Here is a 20,566-nt window from a genome sequence, read left to right on the forward strand (position 1 = left end):
CTTTTCTTCTTTCATGCTCAAAATCAAAAGTTTAGTAAGCAGTTGATTGTTTTTCCCTTCCTCGGTCCTTTTCCCAAGTTTGTCCCGCCCACCATATAGTCTCTCTCTTTTTTTTTTTTTGTTTTCTTATTGTGGTGAAAAAAACACATGAGATCTACCCTCTTAACAAATTAAGTGTACAGTACAGTATTGTTAAGCATAAGCCCAATGTTATACTGCAGATCGCTAGAACTTTTTCATCTTGCGTAATCGAAACTTTATACCCTTTGAACAGCAACTCCCCACTTCCCCCTGCCCCCAGCCCCTGGCAATCACCATTCTACTTTCTGCTTTCTATGAGTTTGACTACTTTAGATTCCTCATATGGAATCATGTGGTGATTGTCCTCTTGTGAATGGCTTATTTCATTTAGCATAATGTCCTTAAAGTTCATCCATGTTGTCACATGTGACAGGATTTCCTTCCTTATTACTTCTGGATAATATACTGTTTTACGTATATACTACATTTTCTTTGTCCATTCATCTGTCAGTGGGCATTTAAGTTGCTCCCACACCTTGGTTATTGTGAATAATGCTGCAGTGAGCATAATAGTGCAGATATCTCTTCAAGATCCTGCTTTCAGTTCTTTTGACTACCCAGAAATGGAATTGTTGGACATGAGTCTTCTATCTACAAAGGGTTGGGGTGGGGTAGCTGCATATTCAGAATGCTGGGAAGGGCACTGAAAGCGTGGTTGCTATTCTCTTTAGTATTTGTAGTCCTTCATCTCTTGATTTCTTGAGATTATCTATTGTATCTTTCTAACACATCAGTCTCTATACAAGAAGGGAAAATAGTTTTGAAATCAGTATACCATTGGGAAATAATGTTCTCTTGACTCTATTTTAGCTTAGTGTAGAAGACCTGAGAGTCTGACTTTGTTAGCTAATTTGGAGCTTTCTGATACTTTTATTTAAGGGACATTGTGATAGTTAAGCCATAGCACGTCGTATTTGCTTTGAATAGCACTTTTTAGAATAACCCATTTTTTATTTAGTGAGATGTTATCCACTGCACCTTTCTTTGCAAGCACTTCAAGTACTTCACACATTTAATCTTTTTTTCTCTCTTCACTGAAAACATGCTGGGCCTGAATTTTAGCTAAAGGTTATCAAAGGCTTTATATTTTTAGCCTACATGAAGATTAATATGAACTAGTAACCATACTAACAGAAGTGCTGGTAATACTACTCTTTGTCCCTGGCCACAGCTAGAATATATGAGATGACTCGATAGCAAAAGAAGTGAGGGTTCTGACGACCTGTTTCCAGACTATTTCTGGTCCTAGCCTTAGTCTGGGACTCCGACAACCCAGCCTTTTACTTGGTGCTGTTACTGGCCCTGGCCTTGAGCTGGCTTGAAAGTTTCCCAGCTGTAGCTATAGCTATGTTTGGTTTGACCCTTTGAGAGGAAGCAACACCCAGAAGTGAGTTCAGGTATTTTCTGAATACCACATGGGCTTATTTTGAAGCCCTGGGAGTCTCAGAGCCTTTGACTAGAAATAGCTTTTAAAATAGAGTTTGGGTCATGTTAAGAAAGAGAGAAAAATATTCCTCTTCTCTGAATGGCATGGGACCTTTTTGTCTTGTCTCTCCTTCCTGGTCTTGATCCCTCATCTCTTCTGTCCTTTGCTCTCTTTTTATGTCTTCTCCTGTGGAATTGTGATAATTTTTAATATGAAAACTCTTTAGAGTGATTAAGTGTTCTTCTTTCCTTCTCATATTTGAGTTTAGACACTGGTTATGAGATTACTAATGGGAAAAAGACAACCACAGTTTTTTAAAGTAGTTATCTCAGTAGGATATTCAAGTTCTTTGACCCCAGAAGGCAGGGGTATCAGTCAGTTAGCAATTTCTTGTTGAGTGCTTATTTTTACTTGGAAGAGCTGGTCCAAACCTCTAATATAGTAGAGGAAGCTGTGGCCTGCAAGGTTATGATGTAGCCAGTTAAGTGGATAGAGCCAGAGGGCTCTGCACGTCTGCATCCTGGGGGGTTGGGGAGTGGTGATGCCATGGCAGTCATGCATTTTATAGATTTTAAATGACTTTCTTACCCATTGTTCTCTATATGATATACTCTTCTACTACTAGAAATTGATTTGGGGCTGATTTATACCCTCACCTCCATCCCCACTCCCAAGCAGCATGGAAGGAAACGAGATTAGAGAGTGAATGTATGGAGTATGCAGGATTCTGTCAGCTGGACCTTCTTCGTTTCATGAAAAAGTAATCTTAAGACCAAACAGAGCACTCACAGATCTCTCTCTGTTCTATAGACATATAGCAAAGGTGTCAACATTAGCACACATGAGTACGTTTCCTTGTGGGAAAGGCATAAGGGTGATTTAAAAACCTTTCTTCCCCTAGCACTTGAAAATATGAAAAATGGTCAATCCCATCCTTTGAAAGGTAAAAAGAAAATAAAATTCAACCATTTTCGCTGTGTTTATTTTAATCTACCCCAGATTTCTTCTAAAATTAATAACTGCGAATTTGCTATAACTGGAAGGTTGTGGATAACTTTGTTGCTAAGGAAAAGCTATTTTCACGTTGCTGCTTTAATTTCCTAGGCATCTGTCATCTGCTTTCTAAACAGCAGGATTCCAGCTCATAGTTGAAAAACTAAAAATTTATGTTTAAACATTCTTAGTATTGCCTGCCGGTGGAGGACTTGCTTTAGCAACTGTAAAGACACCGTGTTTAGTGGGAATGGTAATGAGGTTACTGTAGATTTTAGGCCTGGATAGATGTACTCTGTGACACATGCCAAGAAGATTAGGAATGCGTTATGTTTAAAGCTTTGAGTACACCAAACAAATTGGTCTTTCCAGGAAGCATGTCGCTCCAGATGATAAGAAATGGCCTACCTGACTTCTGGGCAGGCCTTTCCAGACAGTTATCCCTGTTAAATTATACCTCTTCACTTGGCCTCCTTCTCCAGTTTGTCCAGAGATAATGGCCTCTGACTCCATTATCTGAAATCATTGCTGCTACTCATCTTCCAGCCACCTGTAAACATGCCTTGGGACGGCTGGGTATCTGACAGACTTAATTTGTTTTTTTTCCTGTCACCAAAGGGCAGACTGCAGCAGGGGCCAGCTGTTCTTAATCATGACCTTTAGCACATAATTCAGGCTGAGCCTGACCTTGGCTAATGCCTCCTTTCTCATTTCTACAACCTTTCAGGTCCAAGGAGAGAGAACTCTGGACCTGTGAATAGTTTATGGTCTCCCTAGGTATCACCTCTGTGCCACCAAGAGCTGTTAGTCATTGCTTTATTTACTTTAGGAGGTCATTATGTTGACCAATATCAAAATGACTGCCAAGCAAAATATTTTCCCTAGCTTGTTAGAAACACAACAATGCCAACATTGAGATTAGTTTATTAAAGTATTGCTTTTTCTTCGCCTATATCATTCTACCTATATTATTCCCCTTTTCCATCTTTTTATAGCCACTTATCCAGCATTCCCCATCAGTCTTCCTTATCTTTAATAGTTATCCCTCATCAATAAGTTACACATGTTCTCAGCATCCTTGGGTATGATCACCTCCATACATTAACCTATGGTCACCATTAGGTGTATAGTATGAATTCAAGCGTTTCTCTCTGTAGGAAGTTCTCATCTCCTGGTCCTGTAAATCTCTTTGAACCACAAGGTCAGCTTGGTGATTTGATTGGCTCTGTGAAGGGCTCTAGTATTTGAACTTTAATGGTCATGTAGATCACTAATGTGATCGCAATAGGTTGGTGTCTCCAAAGTGCTGTAGCTTAATGATACTCCAGGTGTTTTAGGTGGTTAACAGAGAAGCCTCTTTTTATTTTATGTTATTTTATTTTAAATTTTATTTTCATTTTATTTGGGGGTATAGTTGATTTACAGTGTTAGTTTCAGGTGTACAGCAAAGTGATTCAGTTATAATACACATATATCTATTCTTTTTCTGTGTTTAATAATTATGTAGATGTGTATTGGGAAAAATAGAATTAATCTGGATAGTCAGGTAAAGCATCAAGTAATAGTACAGATGGCATTAGGATATGGCAAAAACTACAAATGGTTGGGAATACCTTTAAGAAACTCTCAAATAGACCATAAATTATTTTAGGGAAGAACTATGTCTTGTTCTCCATCGTATTACAGTTTTCAATACAGTGGCATATAAGGAATAGGCACTCCACAAATATTCATCAAATGAATGAATCCATTTGAGCCAAAATAATCACCCTTCTTTAGCATAAGGACCACCTAACTACCAGTGTCCTTCATAGTCTAATGCTCAAAAGACCCAAACTCCCTGATAGCTTTCACGGAAGGGCTTTGAAAGGCAACATTTGAGGTGAGGGTTGCAGGGGGCATGACTTTCTTCTGTTTGGTTGGTGGTGAGGTAACAGGGTGGTGTTTCAGGAATCTTAATCATCAACCTTCTGATTCTAACCAATCAGGGGTCTGTATGCTTATGGTCAGCATGTAGTCACCATCCTCCACCTGGGTGAGGGTCTTAGTTCCTGCAGAACAACTCAAAGATATGTGTCAGATTGTTATGTATTTCCCTTGAGGAGGAACTAGGACTGTGTTTTATCACTGAACTGTTGTTTCTTGACTATTTTTCCTTTGTTTCTGCATTTCTTCACTCCCCTAATTAGTAACTGCTTGAGTCTGCTCTTTGGAACTCAGGAAAAGCCCAGGAAACTAAAGTCTTTTTCTACAAACAAGAAATGGGGGACCCAAGGTGGGGATTGTATGCAGGAGGGCCCCACACCATCCTGCTCCTTTTCAATCCCCTCCCCTTTTAAAAATTTATTTATTTATTTTTAATAAATTTATTTATTTTTGTCTGCATTGAGTCTTTGTTGCTGGCCGCGGGCTTCTCATTGTGGTGGCTTCTCTTGTTGCGGAGCACCGGCTCTAGGTATGTGGGCTTCAACCTTAAGTACTCTTTTCACATGTGTATATATTACAAAGGGCTATTGTCTTTCTCCTCTGGCAGCTTTCTTTTGCTGAATGTAAAAGACCAATCCTCTCTCTCACTGCTGGATCCCCTTTTCTGAGCTTTTTGGGACTCAGATCTGGTTGCTGGAGCACCCTGAGTATAGGCATCTACCTGGTGGTAGAAGCAAAGCAGTCCTCAGCTCATGGACCAAAGGTAGAAAAGCTGGCTGCTCCTAGTTCCCCACAAACCCTGCCTCTACCAGTAGTCCTCCCACCTCAGGGCAGAGGGGACTTAGTCCACCACTTCGCTCCTTCTTGGCCTTCAAGTACAGGGAGTTCAGGCCAGGTTATATACACTTTCATGAGCCTACAGCTCCCTCCCCCCAGGAGCCCACAATCTCTGCAGATCACATTCTTCCCCAGATCTATTCTGTCCTCAAGTTGCTTGAAGATAAGGAGAGATGCTGACCAAGGCAGAACTATAGATAGGAAATGCCAGAGGAGCAAAGTGGAGTATTAAGTTCAAAGGAGAAAGGAATAGTTCCCTGTGGGACTGAAAGGCTGGGCCTGTAGTTAATTTTCGACAAGGTTGGTGAGACCATTCAATGGGTAAAGAATAGTCTCTTCAACAAGTGGTCCTGGGGCAATTGGATATCCACATGCTAAAGAATGAAGTTGGACCCCTGTTTCACACTATATACAAAATTAACTTGAAATCAGTTAACCTAACTATAGGAGTTAAAACCATAAAATTCTTAGAAGAAAACATAGGGGCAAGTCTTTTTCTTTTTTTTTTTTAAATAAATTTATTTATTTTATTTATTTATTTTTGGCTGCGTTGGGTCTTCATTGCTGCACGTGGGCTTTCTCTAGTTGTGGCTAGTGGGGGCTACTCTTCGTTGCGGTGTGTGTGCTTCTCATTGCGGTGGCTTCTCTTGTTGTGGAGCATAAGTCCTAGAACATGTGGGCTTCGGTAGTTGTGGCATGCGGGCTCAGTAGTTGTGGCGCGTAGGCTCAGTAGTTGTGGCGCACGGGCTTAGTTGTTCCACGGCATGTGGGATCTTCCCGGACCAGGGCTTGAACCCGTGTCCCCTGCATTAGCAGGTGGATTCTTAACCACTGCACCACCAGGGAAGTCCAGGGAGTGAATCTTCTTGACCTTGAATTTGGCAGTGGATTCTTAGCTATGACATCAAAAGGAAGAACAACAAAAGAAAAAAATAGATAACTTGGACTTGCTCAAAATTAAGAACTTTTGTGCATCAAAGAACATTTTCAAGAAAGTGAAACACAACCTACAAAATAAGAGAAAATATTTGCAAATCATATATCTGATAAAAGTCTAGTATCTAGCATACATAAAGAAGTCTTACAACTCAACAACAGAAAACAATCCAATTTTTAAAATGGGCAAAGGGCTTGAATAGACCTTTCTCCAAAGAAGGTATACAAATGCCAACAAGTATATGAAAAGATGCTCAGTGTTGTCAGTAGGGAATTGCAAATCAGAACCACAATGAGACATCTCTTCATACCTATTGGGATGACTATATTCACAGAAATGGAGAACAAGTGTTGGTGAGTATATGGAAAAATTGAAACCCTTTTACATTGCTGGTGGGAATGCAAAATGGTACAGCCGCTGTGGAAAACAATTTGGCAGTTCCTCAGAAAGTTAATTATAGAATTGTCATATGCCCCAGCAAGTCTACTCCTAGGTATGTAGTGAGAAGAATTGAAAACAATTATTCAAACAAACATATGTACATACATGTTCATAGCTGCACCATTCACAATGGCCAAAAGGTAGAAATAACCCAAATGTCCATTAATGAATGAATACATAAACAAAATACCATATATATACATGCATATACATACACAAACAATGGAATACTATTCAGTCATACAAAGGAATCAAATATTGCCGTATACGACATGGATGAACCCCAAAACATTATGATAAGTGAAAGAAGCCAGACACAAAAGGTCACAATTATGTGACTACATTTATATAAAATATCCAGAATAGGTAAATCCATAGAGACAGAAAGCAGATAGGTTGTTGCCGGGGGCTGGGGAGGGAGAGAAGGTAGGGAAAACTGCTTAGTGGCTACAGGGTTTCCTTTTGGGGTAAAGAAAATGTTTTGGAACTAAATAGAGGTAGTGGTTGTACAACATTGTGAATATATTCAACGCCACTGAATTGTTCACTTTAAGATTGTTAATTTTATGCTAAGAAGGAAAGAGAAAAGAAAGACGGGGCCTTACCGGGTACAGGAAATTGTTGGGTGGGCTGAGTATGTAGGGTGGGAAGAAAGTGCGGGTAAGTTAGAGACCAGGTTGAGTTTGAGTTGGGGACTAGATGGGAGGGAGATTGGGGCAAATCCTGAAGGCTCTGGCTTACATTTGAGTCGCAGGGGACAGGGAGTAAGTACCCCGTTATACTGAGGCAGCTGGGCTTACTCCTGAAGGTAGGGGAGAGCCTGAAGGGCTTTTGACCAGGCAAGAAACATTGAGAAGGCAGATGATTGAAACATCTACCTGGACATAGGAGAATTGACCCAGGGAAGGCCTGGAGCTTGGTGGCCAGTGCAGAGGCCATCAGTATTGGCCAGGTGTGGATGCACGTTGTGGTGGCCTGGACTAGAGAGGAAGCAGGGGGAGTGATAACTACACTTAATGAGGGCATCTGATGTGCCAGGCACTGTTCTGTGTGCTTTATGTGATTAACTCATTTGCTCCTCATAGGAACCCTATAAAGTATGAACTGTTCTTTTCACCCAGTGTACAGATGAGGAAACAGAGGCTCAGAGTACCTGAGAAATTTGCCTAAGGTTGTACAGCTAGTAATGTGGCTGAGATTTGAACCTAGGCAGATGACCCGAGAGCCACTACAGTTTTAATTATGATGCAGAGGTGAATGTGAGATTTTTTTTTTTTTTGAAGCCCACTCTCTAACCTGTTAGATCAAGGAGGGAAGAATAGGAGGAAGGGAACTAGAGCCACAGAGCAAAGACATTTTCCCCCTTGGGTAACCAAGGGCTGGGACAGGTCATCTCCAGTGGGTCTTCCAAGCAGAGACAGAACTCCAGAGGAGGCCGGCGAAGGGGCCTTCAGAAGGGAAGGTCCAGGAATGCCAGAGTCCAATCCCAGGTGTTCCCTGTGTCCCTGCTCACCCCACGCTGTTCCCCATCAGCCCCTCGGTACCCTGCCCCGTGCCCTGCTGGAACCTCCGGGCTGCATCCAGAGGCAGCCCAAACTGGTCAGGCAGTTGGCTCATGTCAGAAAAAATGTGGGTCCCCATCTCCATAGCCCCAGCGGCCACAGTGCTTGCTCTTCCCCAGAACAGCTCTAGAGGTCAGCGTGGGAAGGAGCCTGATCACAGAGACTTGCCACCTTCCTGCTAATTTCTAACATTTGGGATGAAAACATTAATGATAGTCCGTTTCTGAGGTTCTTGGAAGCGGACATGGGGGAAAACTGTGGTAACTTTTGTTCTTCCTTGCTTCTGGTTTTCCTCTAACATAGCCTGCAGGGCTGTGATGAAAAGTTCTCTATTGAAGCTTCCAGTCTTGGAGGGAGATTAAGGCAATAAAATCTAAAAAATAAAAAAGCCTCAATTGTTAGAGTAGCTTCTTAACATCCCCCTAGTCCCCCTTTCCCTGCCATCCATTGTGAACAGTACTGGGAGGTTAGTCTTTTGAAAGCCTTGTGCTTAAAACATTGAAGCCCAGAGCCTCACGGTCACCCTTCAGCTAGGCTTGCCAGCCTCAGTGGGACTTGCCCTTTGGCCCAGCTCCTGCCAAACTTCCCCAAGTACGTGCTCTGCCTTTGCCTACTTTTGGGCTTTGTCCTCGCTGGTTCCTCTCCCTGAAATGCTGTTCGTGCATAGCCGGGTGCTTCCAGCCTTCAGAATTCAACTCATGTGCTTTTATCTGTGCTGCCTCTCTTAATCCTCACCAGCACCCTTTGAGGTAGACCCTGCTATGCCCATCATACAGATATCCAGATGTGTGTGTGTGTCCGTGTATCACCATTACACCCACTTTACAGATCCGCATATAGAGCAAACAGAAGCACAGAGAGAGGTTACTGCCATCACACAACTAGTAAGTAGTAAGTCGAGGAGCAGATCCCATACTCTCAGCCACTGTCTGATACCAGCTGAGTTCAACACCGAGTCTGACTGGGACATATTAAGCTCCATTATAAACTCTTAAGAGGAAGAAATGTGAGGAAGCTTTGCTAAAATCTTTTTTCCTGTCTTTCCTCTTTGGGTCCAGGTGGAAGTGAAGCCATATGTGCTGGATGATCAGATGTGTGATGAGTGCCAGGGCACACGCTGTGGTGGGAAGTTTGCCCCATTCTTCTGTGCCAACGTCACCTGTCTGCAGTATTACTGCGAATACTGCTGGGCGAGCATACATTCCCGCGCCGGGCGGGAGTTCCACAAACCGCTGGTGAAGGAGGGAGGTGACCGCCCTCGCCATGTCCCGTTCCGCTGGAGCTGAGCCCAGGGTATACCCAGCCACAAGTACTGGAGTAGATAACAAGGAGGGGAAAGAGAAGGCACTGCCTCAGGGCTTACAGTGTTCTGGAAATCTGTGCATTTGTTCTCGATTTTTAAAGAAGAAATGGGTCTTTTTATTATTATTATTATTATTTACAGTCATATTACTGAACTCAGTGTCCAGTATAATGCAGAATTGCAGAGTGTATAACGGTACTGATTTGCACTTTGATTCACACCTTTGTCTGCTTGGTACCTTAATTTCTTACACCTGATTTGTCACTCGTAGACTGCCATTCTCATCAGCGGCCATCAGGTTGATGTCTGTGATTTTTTTGTTTGTTGTTGTTGTATTGTTATTGTTTTGATCGTTTTTGAACTGGAGCATGCACTTATTTTCAGAAACTTAGAGAATCGCCCCTAGGAGAAGACTTACCAAAGGTAATACTCGTGAGTAGGTGGCAGATGTAGCAAAAACTTCACAACAATTCAGCAATCATTAGCTGGGGTCATGTAGAGTAAGGAAAACCCTTAATGAAAATAAGCCTTTAGTTGCTCTCTATTTTGACACGTAAGGATACCTCATAAGCTGAATCTTTATTTTTCCTTCATGTTTAATTTTTGTTTTGCTGAGGATTTTGGTTAGATCTTTTAGTGTTATGTAAATTTATGCTGCAATAGCTTTTGCTGCTATTAAAGTGGTATTATTAATACCATAATACTCTATTCAGGCTAAGGTATCAATTACAAAAAACCCAACAACATACTTTTGTGATTTAGGGATAGAATCAGCTGCCGAAAGGAGATCAGAATAGACTTGAGAAAGCTTCAACGGAAGGTCACTATTTCTGACTGCATGTTTACTTAATCAGGTTGCTGCATGCAATAAATTTTATATCTGATGTCTAGTATAAAACCTTCCCACAATGCACAAATTAAGAATCTATATAAGCTATAAAATACTGACTTTTTTTAAAAAAGATTTTTTTCATTCAAAGAAATGGTAATTGACTGGAGGAAGGCATGCCTCAATAAATGGAATGCTTCTGAAATTAGGAACAGCCCATAACAGAATGACCTATATTACAACCAATATAAAACCTAGGTGTAGGATATTCTTAAAGCAAATTTGTGGATGGTAGATGAAGTACTTTGCGGTGCTCTGTTATATATTGTGCAGTTTATTTTATATAGTAAAGTGATTATGTCTAACTGTGATCAAACTTAACTGTTTAAAGCCTCTGTCAGACATTAACGAACTTGACAGTTCATAACTGGTATATTATTAACTAACACATGAGCTCTTAGTTACAATCTCCTAGTGCTTGCACCATTTTACATAGCTTCAGACCTTGTCCAGAAAACCAAAGAGCTCATCTTAGCTTACAAACACTAGGAATATATACAGTATATAGAGATAAGTTGTCAATTGACAAACTAGGCACATTTTAAGAAAGTTGCGTGATCGTGATGCTAAAGAAATGTCTGTACAAAATAAGATGGCCTGGGCAGGGTTGGTTGTCTGGGTGAGAAATTAACTACTTAATTCCCTGGATTTATCCTGTAAAGCTTGAATAGAATTCAGACCTGCTAGTACTACCATGGACATTTTTTTAGCATTCACTCTTGGGCTGCAGATAGTAATATATAAACACACACAATGATTATGAGACTATGTAAATCTTTTTTTAAATCTTCTTCCTATGTTTTGGAATTATGGGGACAATCTGACTGGATATGACACTGCAGAATAGATTTAAGTCGCTGTGTTTTATGTGCTGTGATGTCCTTGTACTGTCTTAAGTTAATATTGCTTGGTTTTGTTTTGTTTCTCCAGTGTTTAGTTGCAATTAACAGCTCTCAAACTATAGTTTGTTTTCAAAAAGGAAAAAAACAAAATAGTTTTTTACTGGGTTAAAAATGCTTATTAGAATTCTCCCCCTTTGAGGTTACCTCTGGGCTTTTTGGTAATAACTGCTTTTTTCCAGCCCAGCTGTGGTTTTCTGTTTGTTTTTTTCTATGTTTGTGGTTTTTTTCATCTGTATGAGAAATTTTGTTATGCACTACTACTTTTTGTATTCTAGACAGTTTTCAAAAGTTGGCTGAAGATTTTTTTGTTTGTTTGTTTTTAAGGAAAAAGGCATGCTTTCTGACTGACATGATCTTTTGCAATACCTCAATTTTGAAATATAGGAAAGAAAATGATATTTTCTAAGTAAGTTTATTCAGAAAAATATATATTAATTTAATTCTGCAAGAAAAATGATTTAACAGATGGGTAACTTTATTTTTTTCATGCTTATTTGTGTTTTTTGAAAATGAAGAAGTTAGAGCTTTATAACTATAATATTAAAGATCATATCTAACCTACAGAAATCTACCTAATTATGTGAAAGAAGCAAAACTTTTTGAAGAAGCACCCCTCTTTCATGTACTAAAATAATACTGAGATTTAAAAAAAAAAGCTGGAATATTGTACAGCATAAAGCTGAAGTGAAGGTGAAAAAGCATTGTCATAAAGAATAGGTTTCAAAAAATAAACTCCATTTGGTGCTGAAAGTTGTGAATAGGTGGTGGAAACTACTTTCCCTTAATTTGTATATTTATAATCAAGCGTTGATTGTGCACGACTGACCAGGATTGTGAAAGAGTTCTTCTGTTTGTATTTTTTTAAAGAGAACTTTTTTAGTTTATTAAATTATAACATGTTCCGTTTTGTTTTGTAAATAAATGTGCCCCCAAGTTGTTAATGTTATATTAAAAGAGAGGGTCCTTCAAAAAAAATTATTTTTTAAAACACAGAGGTGTTCTGACCTGCAACTTGATGGGAAGCCCCCGGGTATCACAGGTCCTGTTGTGGCCTTTCCTTGATGTGACACTTGAACTAGTCGATTTTTTGAAGGCTATAACCTAACCTCGACTATTTGTTGTTATGTGCAATACTGTTTGTACTGTTTGTATAAAAAATAGAAAAAAAAAGAAAAGAAAAAAGGCATAAATCTTTATTGCAGATTTATTTTCATTGCAAACTTTAGACATTGTGATTCACTGAAATCATTTTTCTACTGTCAAATATGTACCTTTTCTTCATGCTGGTATTTTTTCAATAGTAATGTAGCCTTTGTACTGAGACAAATTTTCATTGTTATTTTTAGAAAGATTTTTTGCTAAGAAAAAAATTAAACATATTTACATATTTTTCATTTTATTTCGTATTTTCTTTAAGGAGTGCTTTCTCAATCATTAATAGAGTTGTTTCTGGGAGGGACTTTCATATCTGGTCAATGTCATAATATTATTTTGTATTTTTACTTGGAATAAATTAATTTTATGATGCTAATTCTTTAAAAGTTTATTTTTTTCATTTTCAGTTATTTTTGAAGCTAAAACCTTTGTAATATTGTTACTAAAGTGTCTAGTTTTTTGAAATGCAAAGCTTTATGTATTAACTTGCTGATGTGGTTTACAATAGTGTGACAACGATGAAAATGGTTGGTTATGTAAAGTGATTGGAAAATGTAATGGATAATTGGGTAATAAAATGACAGAATGAGCAGAACATGTGAGATTTTGACAAGCCTTTTCCTTTATTACAGTGGTTTAGTGTAAGACTAGGGATGTCACAGTACAGTTCTCTAGGGATGTCACAGTGGATTTATACAACACCAGGTGCAGCCAAATCTGTGGCCCTGATGATGAAGTCACCCCTTACTGAGATACCACCAAGTTGAGAACCTGGCCGGGTTGACAGAGTGTTTTATTGCTTTTCCCCTCTAACTCTTCATTCTGTCGTGTGTGTGTGTGTGTGTGTGTGTGTGTGTGTGTGTGTGTGTGTGTGAATCTGCCACCGACTGCTGTCCACATGTGAGTGGGTACCTTTCGCCAGGCCGAATCTTTGCCCTGCATTTACAGTGGTGACGTCTGAGAGTGCAAGGAGGTCTCTGAGAGGACCAGCCCTCTGGGAAGTTAGACTTGGACCGCAGTGTCTCGCCCGAGTGACCTCCCCGAGCACACGGGTGGCCTGGCAAGGCGGCACACTCCGAGGTCACCACTGTAAACGGACAGTCTCAGACTTCGTCTTACTCTACCCTCAGCCTGCTCCCTGGTATGGTGCCCCTTGTTTGTCCCTTATTGTGGCAACACATCTGGCCACTCCGAGCATGATCTGTCTGCCCTCCTGCTTCTTTTCCAACACCCAAACTCACCTTGAAGCTGTGCTGTTAAGGCAGCGTGTCATTGTCATGGCACCTAAAATTAAACAAAAATCATACAACTGCAAAACTGGTGTTGCATAAACAGAACATCCAATGACTCGCTCTAGACAGATGGTGTGTTTCTCCCAGTCCTTGATGGCCTCTTCCAGGCCTCCTGCCACGGAGGCAAGGTTATCAATGACTCAGAGAAACATGTGTCCAGAGTTGGCTCTTGGGTATGCTCTATGTATTCAGTTTTGTAAATAATATATAGATTAGATCAAGTTGTGATGTAAAATTTTAACTCAAATTGGATATTACTGGTTGGAATTTTACATTAACTACAAATAAGTGATTAGGAACAGAAGAAAAGAAATTGGAAAACTTTTGCTTAGTGGTATAAAGATTATGCTTAGATTTCTGCCTATATCTTGTGTTTTATAGCTTGTTAGTGAGGCATGGGCTAATGCAGAATGTACTGCATTTATGCAATTAGCAAATAACTGCTAGTTTTCATTTTATCTATTATATTAGCAACAAAATGGCATTTAACTGGGTAAAGCTCCTACCTAAATATTTGAGTATTGTGACATCTCTACTTGCAAGGTTTGAGTGAAAGATTAGTCACAGATTAGTGAAAAAAAAGTTATCTTTTTGTTAAAACTGGCTTATTTGTATGGATTGTTGCTTTTTCACCAGTTTGTGTGGTATGTCAGCTAACATTTTCTGTTGGTTTTTTTTTTATAATAACCAAACTTCTCTATCTCAGCTGCAATAGTGTTCCATTTTACCAGAGTATTTTATAATTAATGCTGTTGACTTTATACCCCAAAATGGGTCAAGAAATGGATATGTGATTTGGGGATGTTTAAATTTGTATGACAATGAAGTTAATCACAACAAGTAGAAAACCTGGGTGCTAATACAGGACAACTTCTGCTCTTTTTCTTTTCTGGATATAGTTCCGTTGGGGTATAAAGTATTAGGTATTTGTATTTTTGCTGTCAAAATAATGGACATAACTTTTAGAGTGTTCACAGCTAAGATCTCTGTATTTGTTTTTCAACTAACAACTAATTTTAAATGTATTGTATCTTTTATTACCTGTTCTCTTAGATTGTTTTTGCTAGTAACCCTTACTCAGCTTCCGCCTTTGGGGCTTGGACTGATATTGCTTGTGTGGAACTGCAGTACTGTGACTAACCATGGAGCTCAATGCAGCTATTGCTTACAACTGCTTAAACTTTGTAGTTTGGACTTCTTTTTTTTTTCTGTAATAACAACTTATTAAATCTAGTTGTATGAAGTACTGACACTTGTCATCCTTTGCACTTGCCAAGGAGTATCTTGGAGTACATGGATTGCGCCTGGGAATGTTTGTACACTCCAACTTGCTTGATGAGCTTTTGGGGGGAGGGGGGACAAACTCCTTTAAGCAGGTTAAATACAGCAACATTCACCTTTTTTCTGACACGAATGACACTCGTTTAAAAAAAAGAACACGAGTGTATTTAAAACAGGAAGGTGTTTGTTGACACAATGTGTGTATGCAAGATTTTAAGGTGCACGTGGGCATGCCAGCACTTGCCACATGAAACCAATTTTCAAAATTAAAACCGAGAAAGTCAACGAAAACGTTAAGTACGCCCCCTTTCGTTTTACGCTAGGCTCTCTGGGATCCTCTCGGAGAATGGGTCCTTTTACAATCCCGTAGCGACTTTGGACGTGCTAGAAGCTTTCTTGTAGGCACTAACTTCAATCCTTGTAGAAAACGGACCACAAGCGGCCACACCCAAGAATCCCCTGGCAGCTTTCATAACATGCAGGTGTCAGCGTCCCAACCCCGAGCCGTAATTCCGTGGTGGGGGAGCGGGGTCTGGCACAGGTGTTTTCCACTCGGGGGTTCCAGCGCCGCCAGAGAGTCTGCTGGCGCCCGAGGGGGCGGGGCCGGCGCCGAGCAGCGCTCCGCCCCTCGGGGTCCCGACTCCGCCCTCCGGCCGCTCGGCTTTGCAGGGGAGCTGGCGGGGCTGCGCGGGGCGGCTGGGCTCCCTCCCGGGCTTTCGCGGCCCCTCTCCTGCCTGGCGCCCCTTCCCGCCGCTGGTCCCCAAGTCCGGCCCCAGTCTGCCCTCCCCCAGGTGGCCCCGGCGCGTGGTCGCGGCCCACAGGTAAGCTATCCCGCGACCGGTGCGCGCGCGCCCACCCCGCCGCCTCCCGGGCTTCGGGCGCGGCCGCTGCAGCACCAGCCTCCCGAGATGCCATCAGGGTCCGGAGGCCTGAAGCTCGCGCGGGAGGCCCGGGGTTCAGCGCAGCCGTGTCACCGGACGGCATCGACCATTTGGAGCTCTGTGTCTATGCCTCGTGCAAAATGGGGAGAGGAATTATGTTTCAGGTCCCTTTTACGTTTGATTTTCTAAAACTGCATCATGCATGCACCAAGCACCAAATGGAACCCTGTTTTCAGGATGCTGGTCTGACTTGGGCCCCACGTTTGTCTCCTGGCAAAAGCGTTCTGGGATCCTAACTCGGAGGAGGAGTAGGTAAATGAGTGGTGCCGAGGTGACGAGCAGCTTGTTATTTCTAGGGTGTAAAAGCCGGGAGGCCTGGCGTTCCTGGGGCGTGAGGTTGGAAGCGGCGGTTCTGAAGCAGCCCCGTTGCTGGACGCTAAGCCCTCGCTGTGAGGGGATGTGCAGGACAGACCCTGACGGCTGAGAAGGCTGGGGTTAGGTCTAAGGTACCCGCTTAACAGAAAGAAAACTCATTACCCACAAACACTGATGAACACAGCTTAAAAATTGTAGTTGGGTGGTTTTTCACAAGACCCATGGCACATGGGTCACTTGGACACTTAAATTGGAAGACTTAAAGTCATGTATTTTAACTAGAACGGTTGTACTAGATAGGTTAATGATTGCTAATGAGATGAGGGGAGTCCAAAATTGAGGAGTCCTATTGCTGTTCAAAGGCCTGTTGGGAAGAAAAACTTTGCTCTAATTTAGGCTCAGTGATTTAGAAGCCTGTGAGTTAACTGGCAAAAGACAGATTAACAGGAGCTTATTATGCACATGAATCCAGCAAAAGAAGTGGCCCCTCCATAATTAGAGGTAGGTGTCTATAACCTAATTTAACAGGGGAAAAGAAGGGGGGAGAAAGGAGCTTCTATGGGAAGATCAAATGGTTTCTTATTTTTTTTTAAATCGATTTTCCAATGCAATTGTTTTTTAATTAGCAAATTTTTAAAAATTAAAGTATAGGGCTTCCCTGGTGGCGCAGTGGTTGCGAGTCCTTCTGCCGATGCAGGGGACACGGGTTCGTGCCCCGGTCCGGGAAGATCCCACATGCCGCGGAGCGGCTGGGCCCGTGAGCCATGGCCGCTGAGCCTGCGCGTCTGGAGCCTGTGCTCCAGTTGATTTACATTATTCGTTTCAGGTGTACAACATAGTGATTCAGTATTTTTATAGATTTAGGAAAGACGGTGGGTTTTTAGGGGAACAAATGGGAGATAAGAAAGTTTGTGATAATGTTTGTTTATGCAGGTGTGAGCGTTTTCTGTGTTCTTTTGGCCAGTGAAACTCCCCAGGAGAGGGCGTTCATTGATTGATTACAGCCTCACTCTCAGAAGCTTCTGCCTTTAGTCAGATAAGGGAAGCTTTGAAAAAGCATCTTTTGCATCTATTGAATTTCCAATGTCTTCAGTTTAAAATCATCTTAATATCAACTTTGGAGGTCCGAGGGGTCCCCACAGATAAATGGCTGGAATGACTCTATCACTGGAACAGATAACTGAAAGTTATCTGTCCCATTACGGAGTATTATGGAGGGAACAAATTCTTTGGTCATTGTGTGTGTTTAGTTAAAGGACTTGTCTGTAACTCCATGTACATTCACCTCAATATTTAATTCTGGCCCTGTAAGGGTCAGCCCAAGTCCTGGAGTTTTCTTCTTTGCTGTTACTGTTCAAATCTTTGGTTAAGATGGTTTGAGCTGAACTGTTAAGTATAAGGGAAACATTCCAACTTGTCTCCTTCAGTGCAGGCCTGAGCCAAGTGAGACTCTTTTTTTTGTAAATGGAAGAAAGACTCCCCGGGCAAGTTCTAGCCCTTAAGGTGGGGAGTTGTCTTGCGTGCCTGGTCTCTCCTTTCAAAAGGGCCCTTCTGCTCGATTTCATTACTCATTATTAAAAACAAACAAAAAAACGCAGTTCCAATACATACCCATAAGAAGGACTAAAATTTAGAAGATGGGAAATACTGAGTATCAGGAAGAATCTAGATAAGTGCTGATAGAGGTGTCAGGTGGTGCAGCCATACTAGAAAACTGTTTACAAGGGCTGAATGTGTATATCCTATGATTCCGCCTTTCCACTCATAGGCAGAATCCCAACAGATGTGTAGCATGTTCCCAAAAGATACTACAAGAAGGGTCACAGCAGCATATAGCCCCAATCTGGAAGCTATCCAAATGCCCTCCAACATTAGAATGGATACATTGTAGTGTATCCACAAATGGGACACTGTATAGCAATAAGAGTGAAGATCTACAAGTATATGCCACATTACGGAAGGCCATCACAAACTTAATGTTGATCAAAATCGCCAGAGTACATGATGTATGATTCCATTTGTATAAACAGGGAAGGAGTAACTGAAAGGGGGCATGGAGGCGGCTGCTGGGCTGTGGGTAACTCTTGATCTGGGTGTTGCGTACAAGGTGTGTGCAGTTTGTGTAAATTCACTGAGCCATACACTGAGATCTGTGCACTTTTCTCTGTTTTAATGGAGCATTAAAACAAAAAAAAAAAAAGGGGGGCTCTGTGAAAGGTAAAAGCTGATGCTTGGCACAAATGCAGTTCTTTCCAGGCAGCCTCCATGCAATTCACTCTTATTCCTGAACCAGACTTCTTTTCTGGCTGTCACTGCTAGCAGGCGCCCATCCAAACTGGCCTGCTTTCCCAATCACCCAAACCTCAGTCTCCCTGCTCCCCGTCTTCCCTGCTCCCGTGTCTAGGCTCCGTTCCACTCTTCCTTAAGCTTACCAACATCCAGGAGGATTTGTTTTGTTTTAGTCAATTTGGGAGGAGGGGTGGAATCGAGAAACAGTTTAAAAACCCTCCATCCACTAGTCTCTGTAGTTGATGGTAAAGCATCAAACATTGAAAGCCGGTTAATCTCACATGTGCATGTGCGGACTGGGTTATGTGATGTCTTGTTTAACATTTAACAAGATCTGTTGGCCCCCGCTTCCACATTTATAGCCTGATTGACTTTTTAACATTATACCTTTTTTATTTTTAGATAACGTGTAGATGCAGACACTGTTGTAAGAAATAAGACAGATTCCATGTATTCTTTACCCAGTTTCCCCCTAATATCTTGCAAAATTGTGTTAAATATTACACCCAGAATACTGACATTGATACAGACAAAATGAAAGGTATTTCCGTCACCATAAGAACACCTGCTACCCTCCCTTTCCCACCTCCCTAGAGCCATGGCAACGATGACTAATTTGTTCTCCAGTTCTATAACTTTCTCATTTCAAGAATGGAATATAGGGACTGCCCTGGCGGTCCAGTGGTTAAGATTCCACGCTTCCACCACAGAGGGAACGGGTTCAGTCCCTGGTCAGGGAACTAAGATCACATATCCCGCATGCTCTGCAACCGGAAAAAAGAAGAATGGAAACATACAGTGTGTAAACTTTTGGGATTGGCTTTTTTCTTTTTATTTTATAAACTTATTTATTTGTTTGTTTTTGACTGTGTTGGGTCTCCATTGCTGTGCGTGTGTGGGCTTTCTCTAGTTGTGGCGAGCGGGGGCTACTCTTCGTTGCAGTGCGTGGGCTTCTCATTGTGGCGGCTTCTCGTTGCAGAGCACGGGCTCTAGTTGCACGGGCTTCAGTAGTTGTGGCGAGCGGGCTCTAGAGCGCAGGCTCTGTAGTTGTGGCGCACAGGCTTAGTTGCTCCGCGGCATGTGGGATCTTCCCAGACCAGGGATCGTACCCATGTCCCCTGCATTGGCAGGCGGATTCTTAACCACTGTCCCACCAGGGAAGTCGAGGATTGGCTTTTTTCAATCATTATAATTCTCTAGAGATTCATCTTGGCTGTTTATCAATAGTTTGTGTTTTTTTTTTTTTTTTCTTTTTTTTTGTGGTACGCGGGCCTCTCACTGTTGTGGCCTCTCCCATTGCGGACACAGGCTCCGGACACGCAAGCTCAGTGGCCATGGCTCACGGCCCAGCCGCTCCGAGGCACATGGGATCTTCCTGGACCGGGGCACGAACCCGTGTCCGCTGCATCGGCAGGCGGACTCTCAACCACTGCGCCACCAGGGAAGCCCAATACTTTGTTCCTTTTGATTACCAAGTATTATTCCATGGCATGGATGCACCATGGTTTGTTTAACCACTTGTTTGTAGGACATCTGGATTGTTTCTAGCTTGGCACTATTAGAAATCAAGCTGCTATAAACATTTGTGTACAGGTTTTTGTGTGAACATGTCTTCGTTTTCTCTGGGATAAATGCTCAGGAGTGCAATTGCAGGGTCGTATGATAGTTTCATGTTTAGTTTTTGAAGAAACTACCAAAATGTTTTCTAGAGTCTGGTATACCTTTTTACATATTAACCAAAATGTATGCATGATCCAGTTTCACTGTGTCCTCTCGGGCATTTGGTTTTGTCACTGCTTTTCAGCTTACCCACTCTGATAGGTGTGCAGTCTCATATCCCATTGTGTTTTTTTGTTTGTTTGTTTTTGTTTTTTTTGCGGTTCGCGGGCCTCTCACTGTTGTGGCCTCTCCCGTCGCGGAGCACAGGCTCCGGACGCACAGACCCAGCGGCCATGGCTCACGGGCCCAGCCACTCCGCGGCACATGAGATCTTCCC

The 20,566-nt window shown here is 41.9% G+C and overlaps 1 protein-coding gene across 1 annotated transcript in view; it reads left to right on the forward strand.

The window, feature by feature from the left end:
- Positions 1–14,990, forward strand: part of CPEB3 (cytoplasmic polyadenylation element binding protein 3) — a 144,600-nt gene extending 129,610 nt beyond the window's left edge. Inside the window, exon 9 of the mRNA XM_024739545.1 lies at positions 9,262–14,990. Coding sequence (XP_024595313.1) covers positions 9,262–9,489 — 228 coding nt within the window. The 3' untranslated portion in view covers positions 9,490–14,990. The remainder of the gene's footprint in view (positions 1–9,261) is intronic.
- Positions 14,991–20,566: the final 5,576 nt, after the last annotated feature.

The sequence above is a fragment of the Neophocaena asiaeorientalis genome, unplaced genomic scaffold, assembly GCF_003031525.2.
Source record: "Neophocaena asiaeorientalis asiaeorientalis breed wild unplaced genomic scaffold, Neophocaena_asiaeorientalis_V1.1 scaffold597, whole genome shotgun sequence".
Lineage (NCBI taxonomy): Eukaryota > Metazoa > Chordata > Mammalia > Artiodactyla > Phocoenidae > Neophocaena > Neophocaena asiaeorientalis.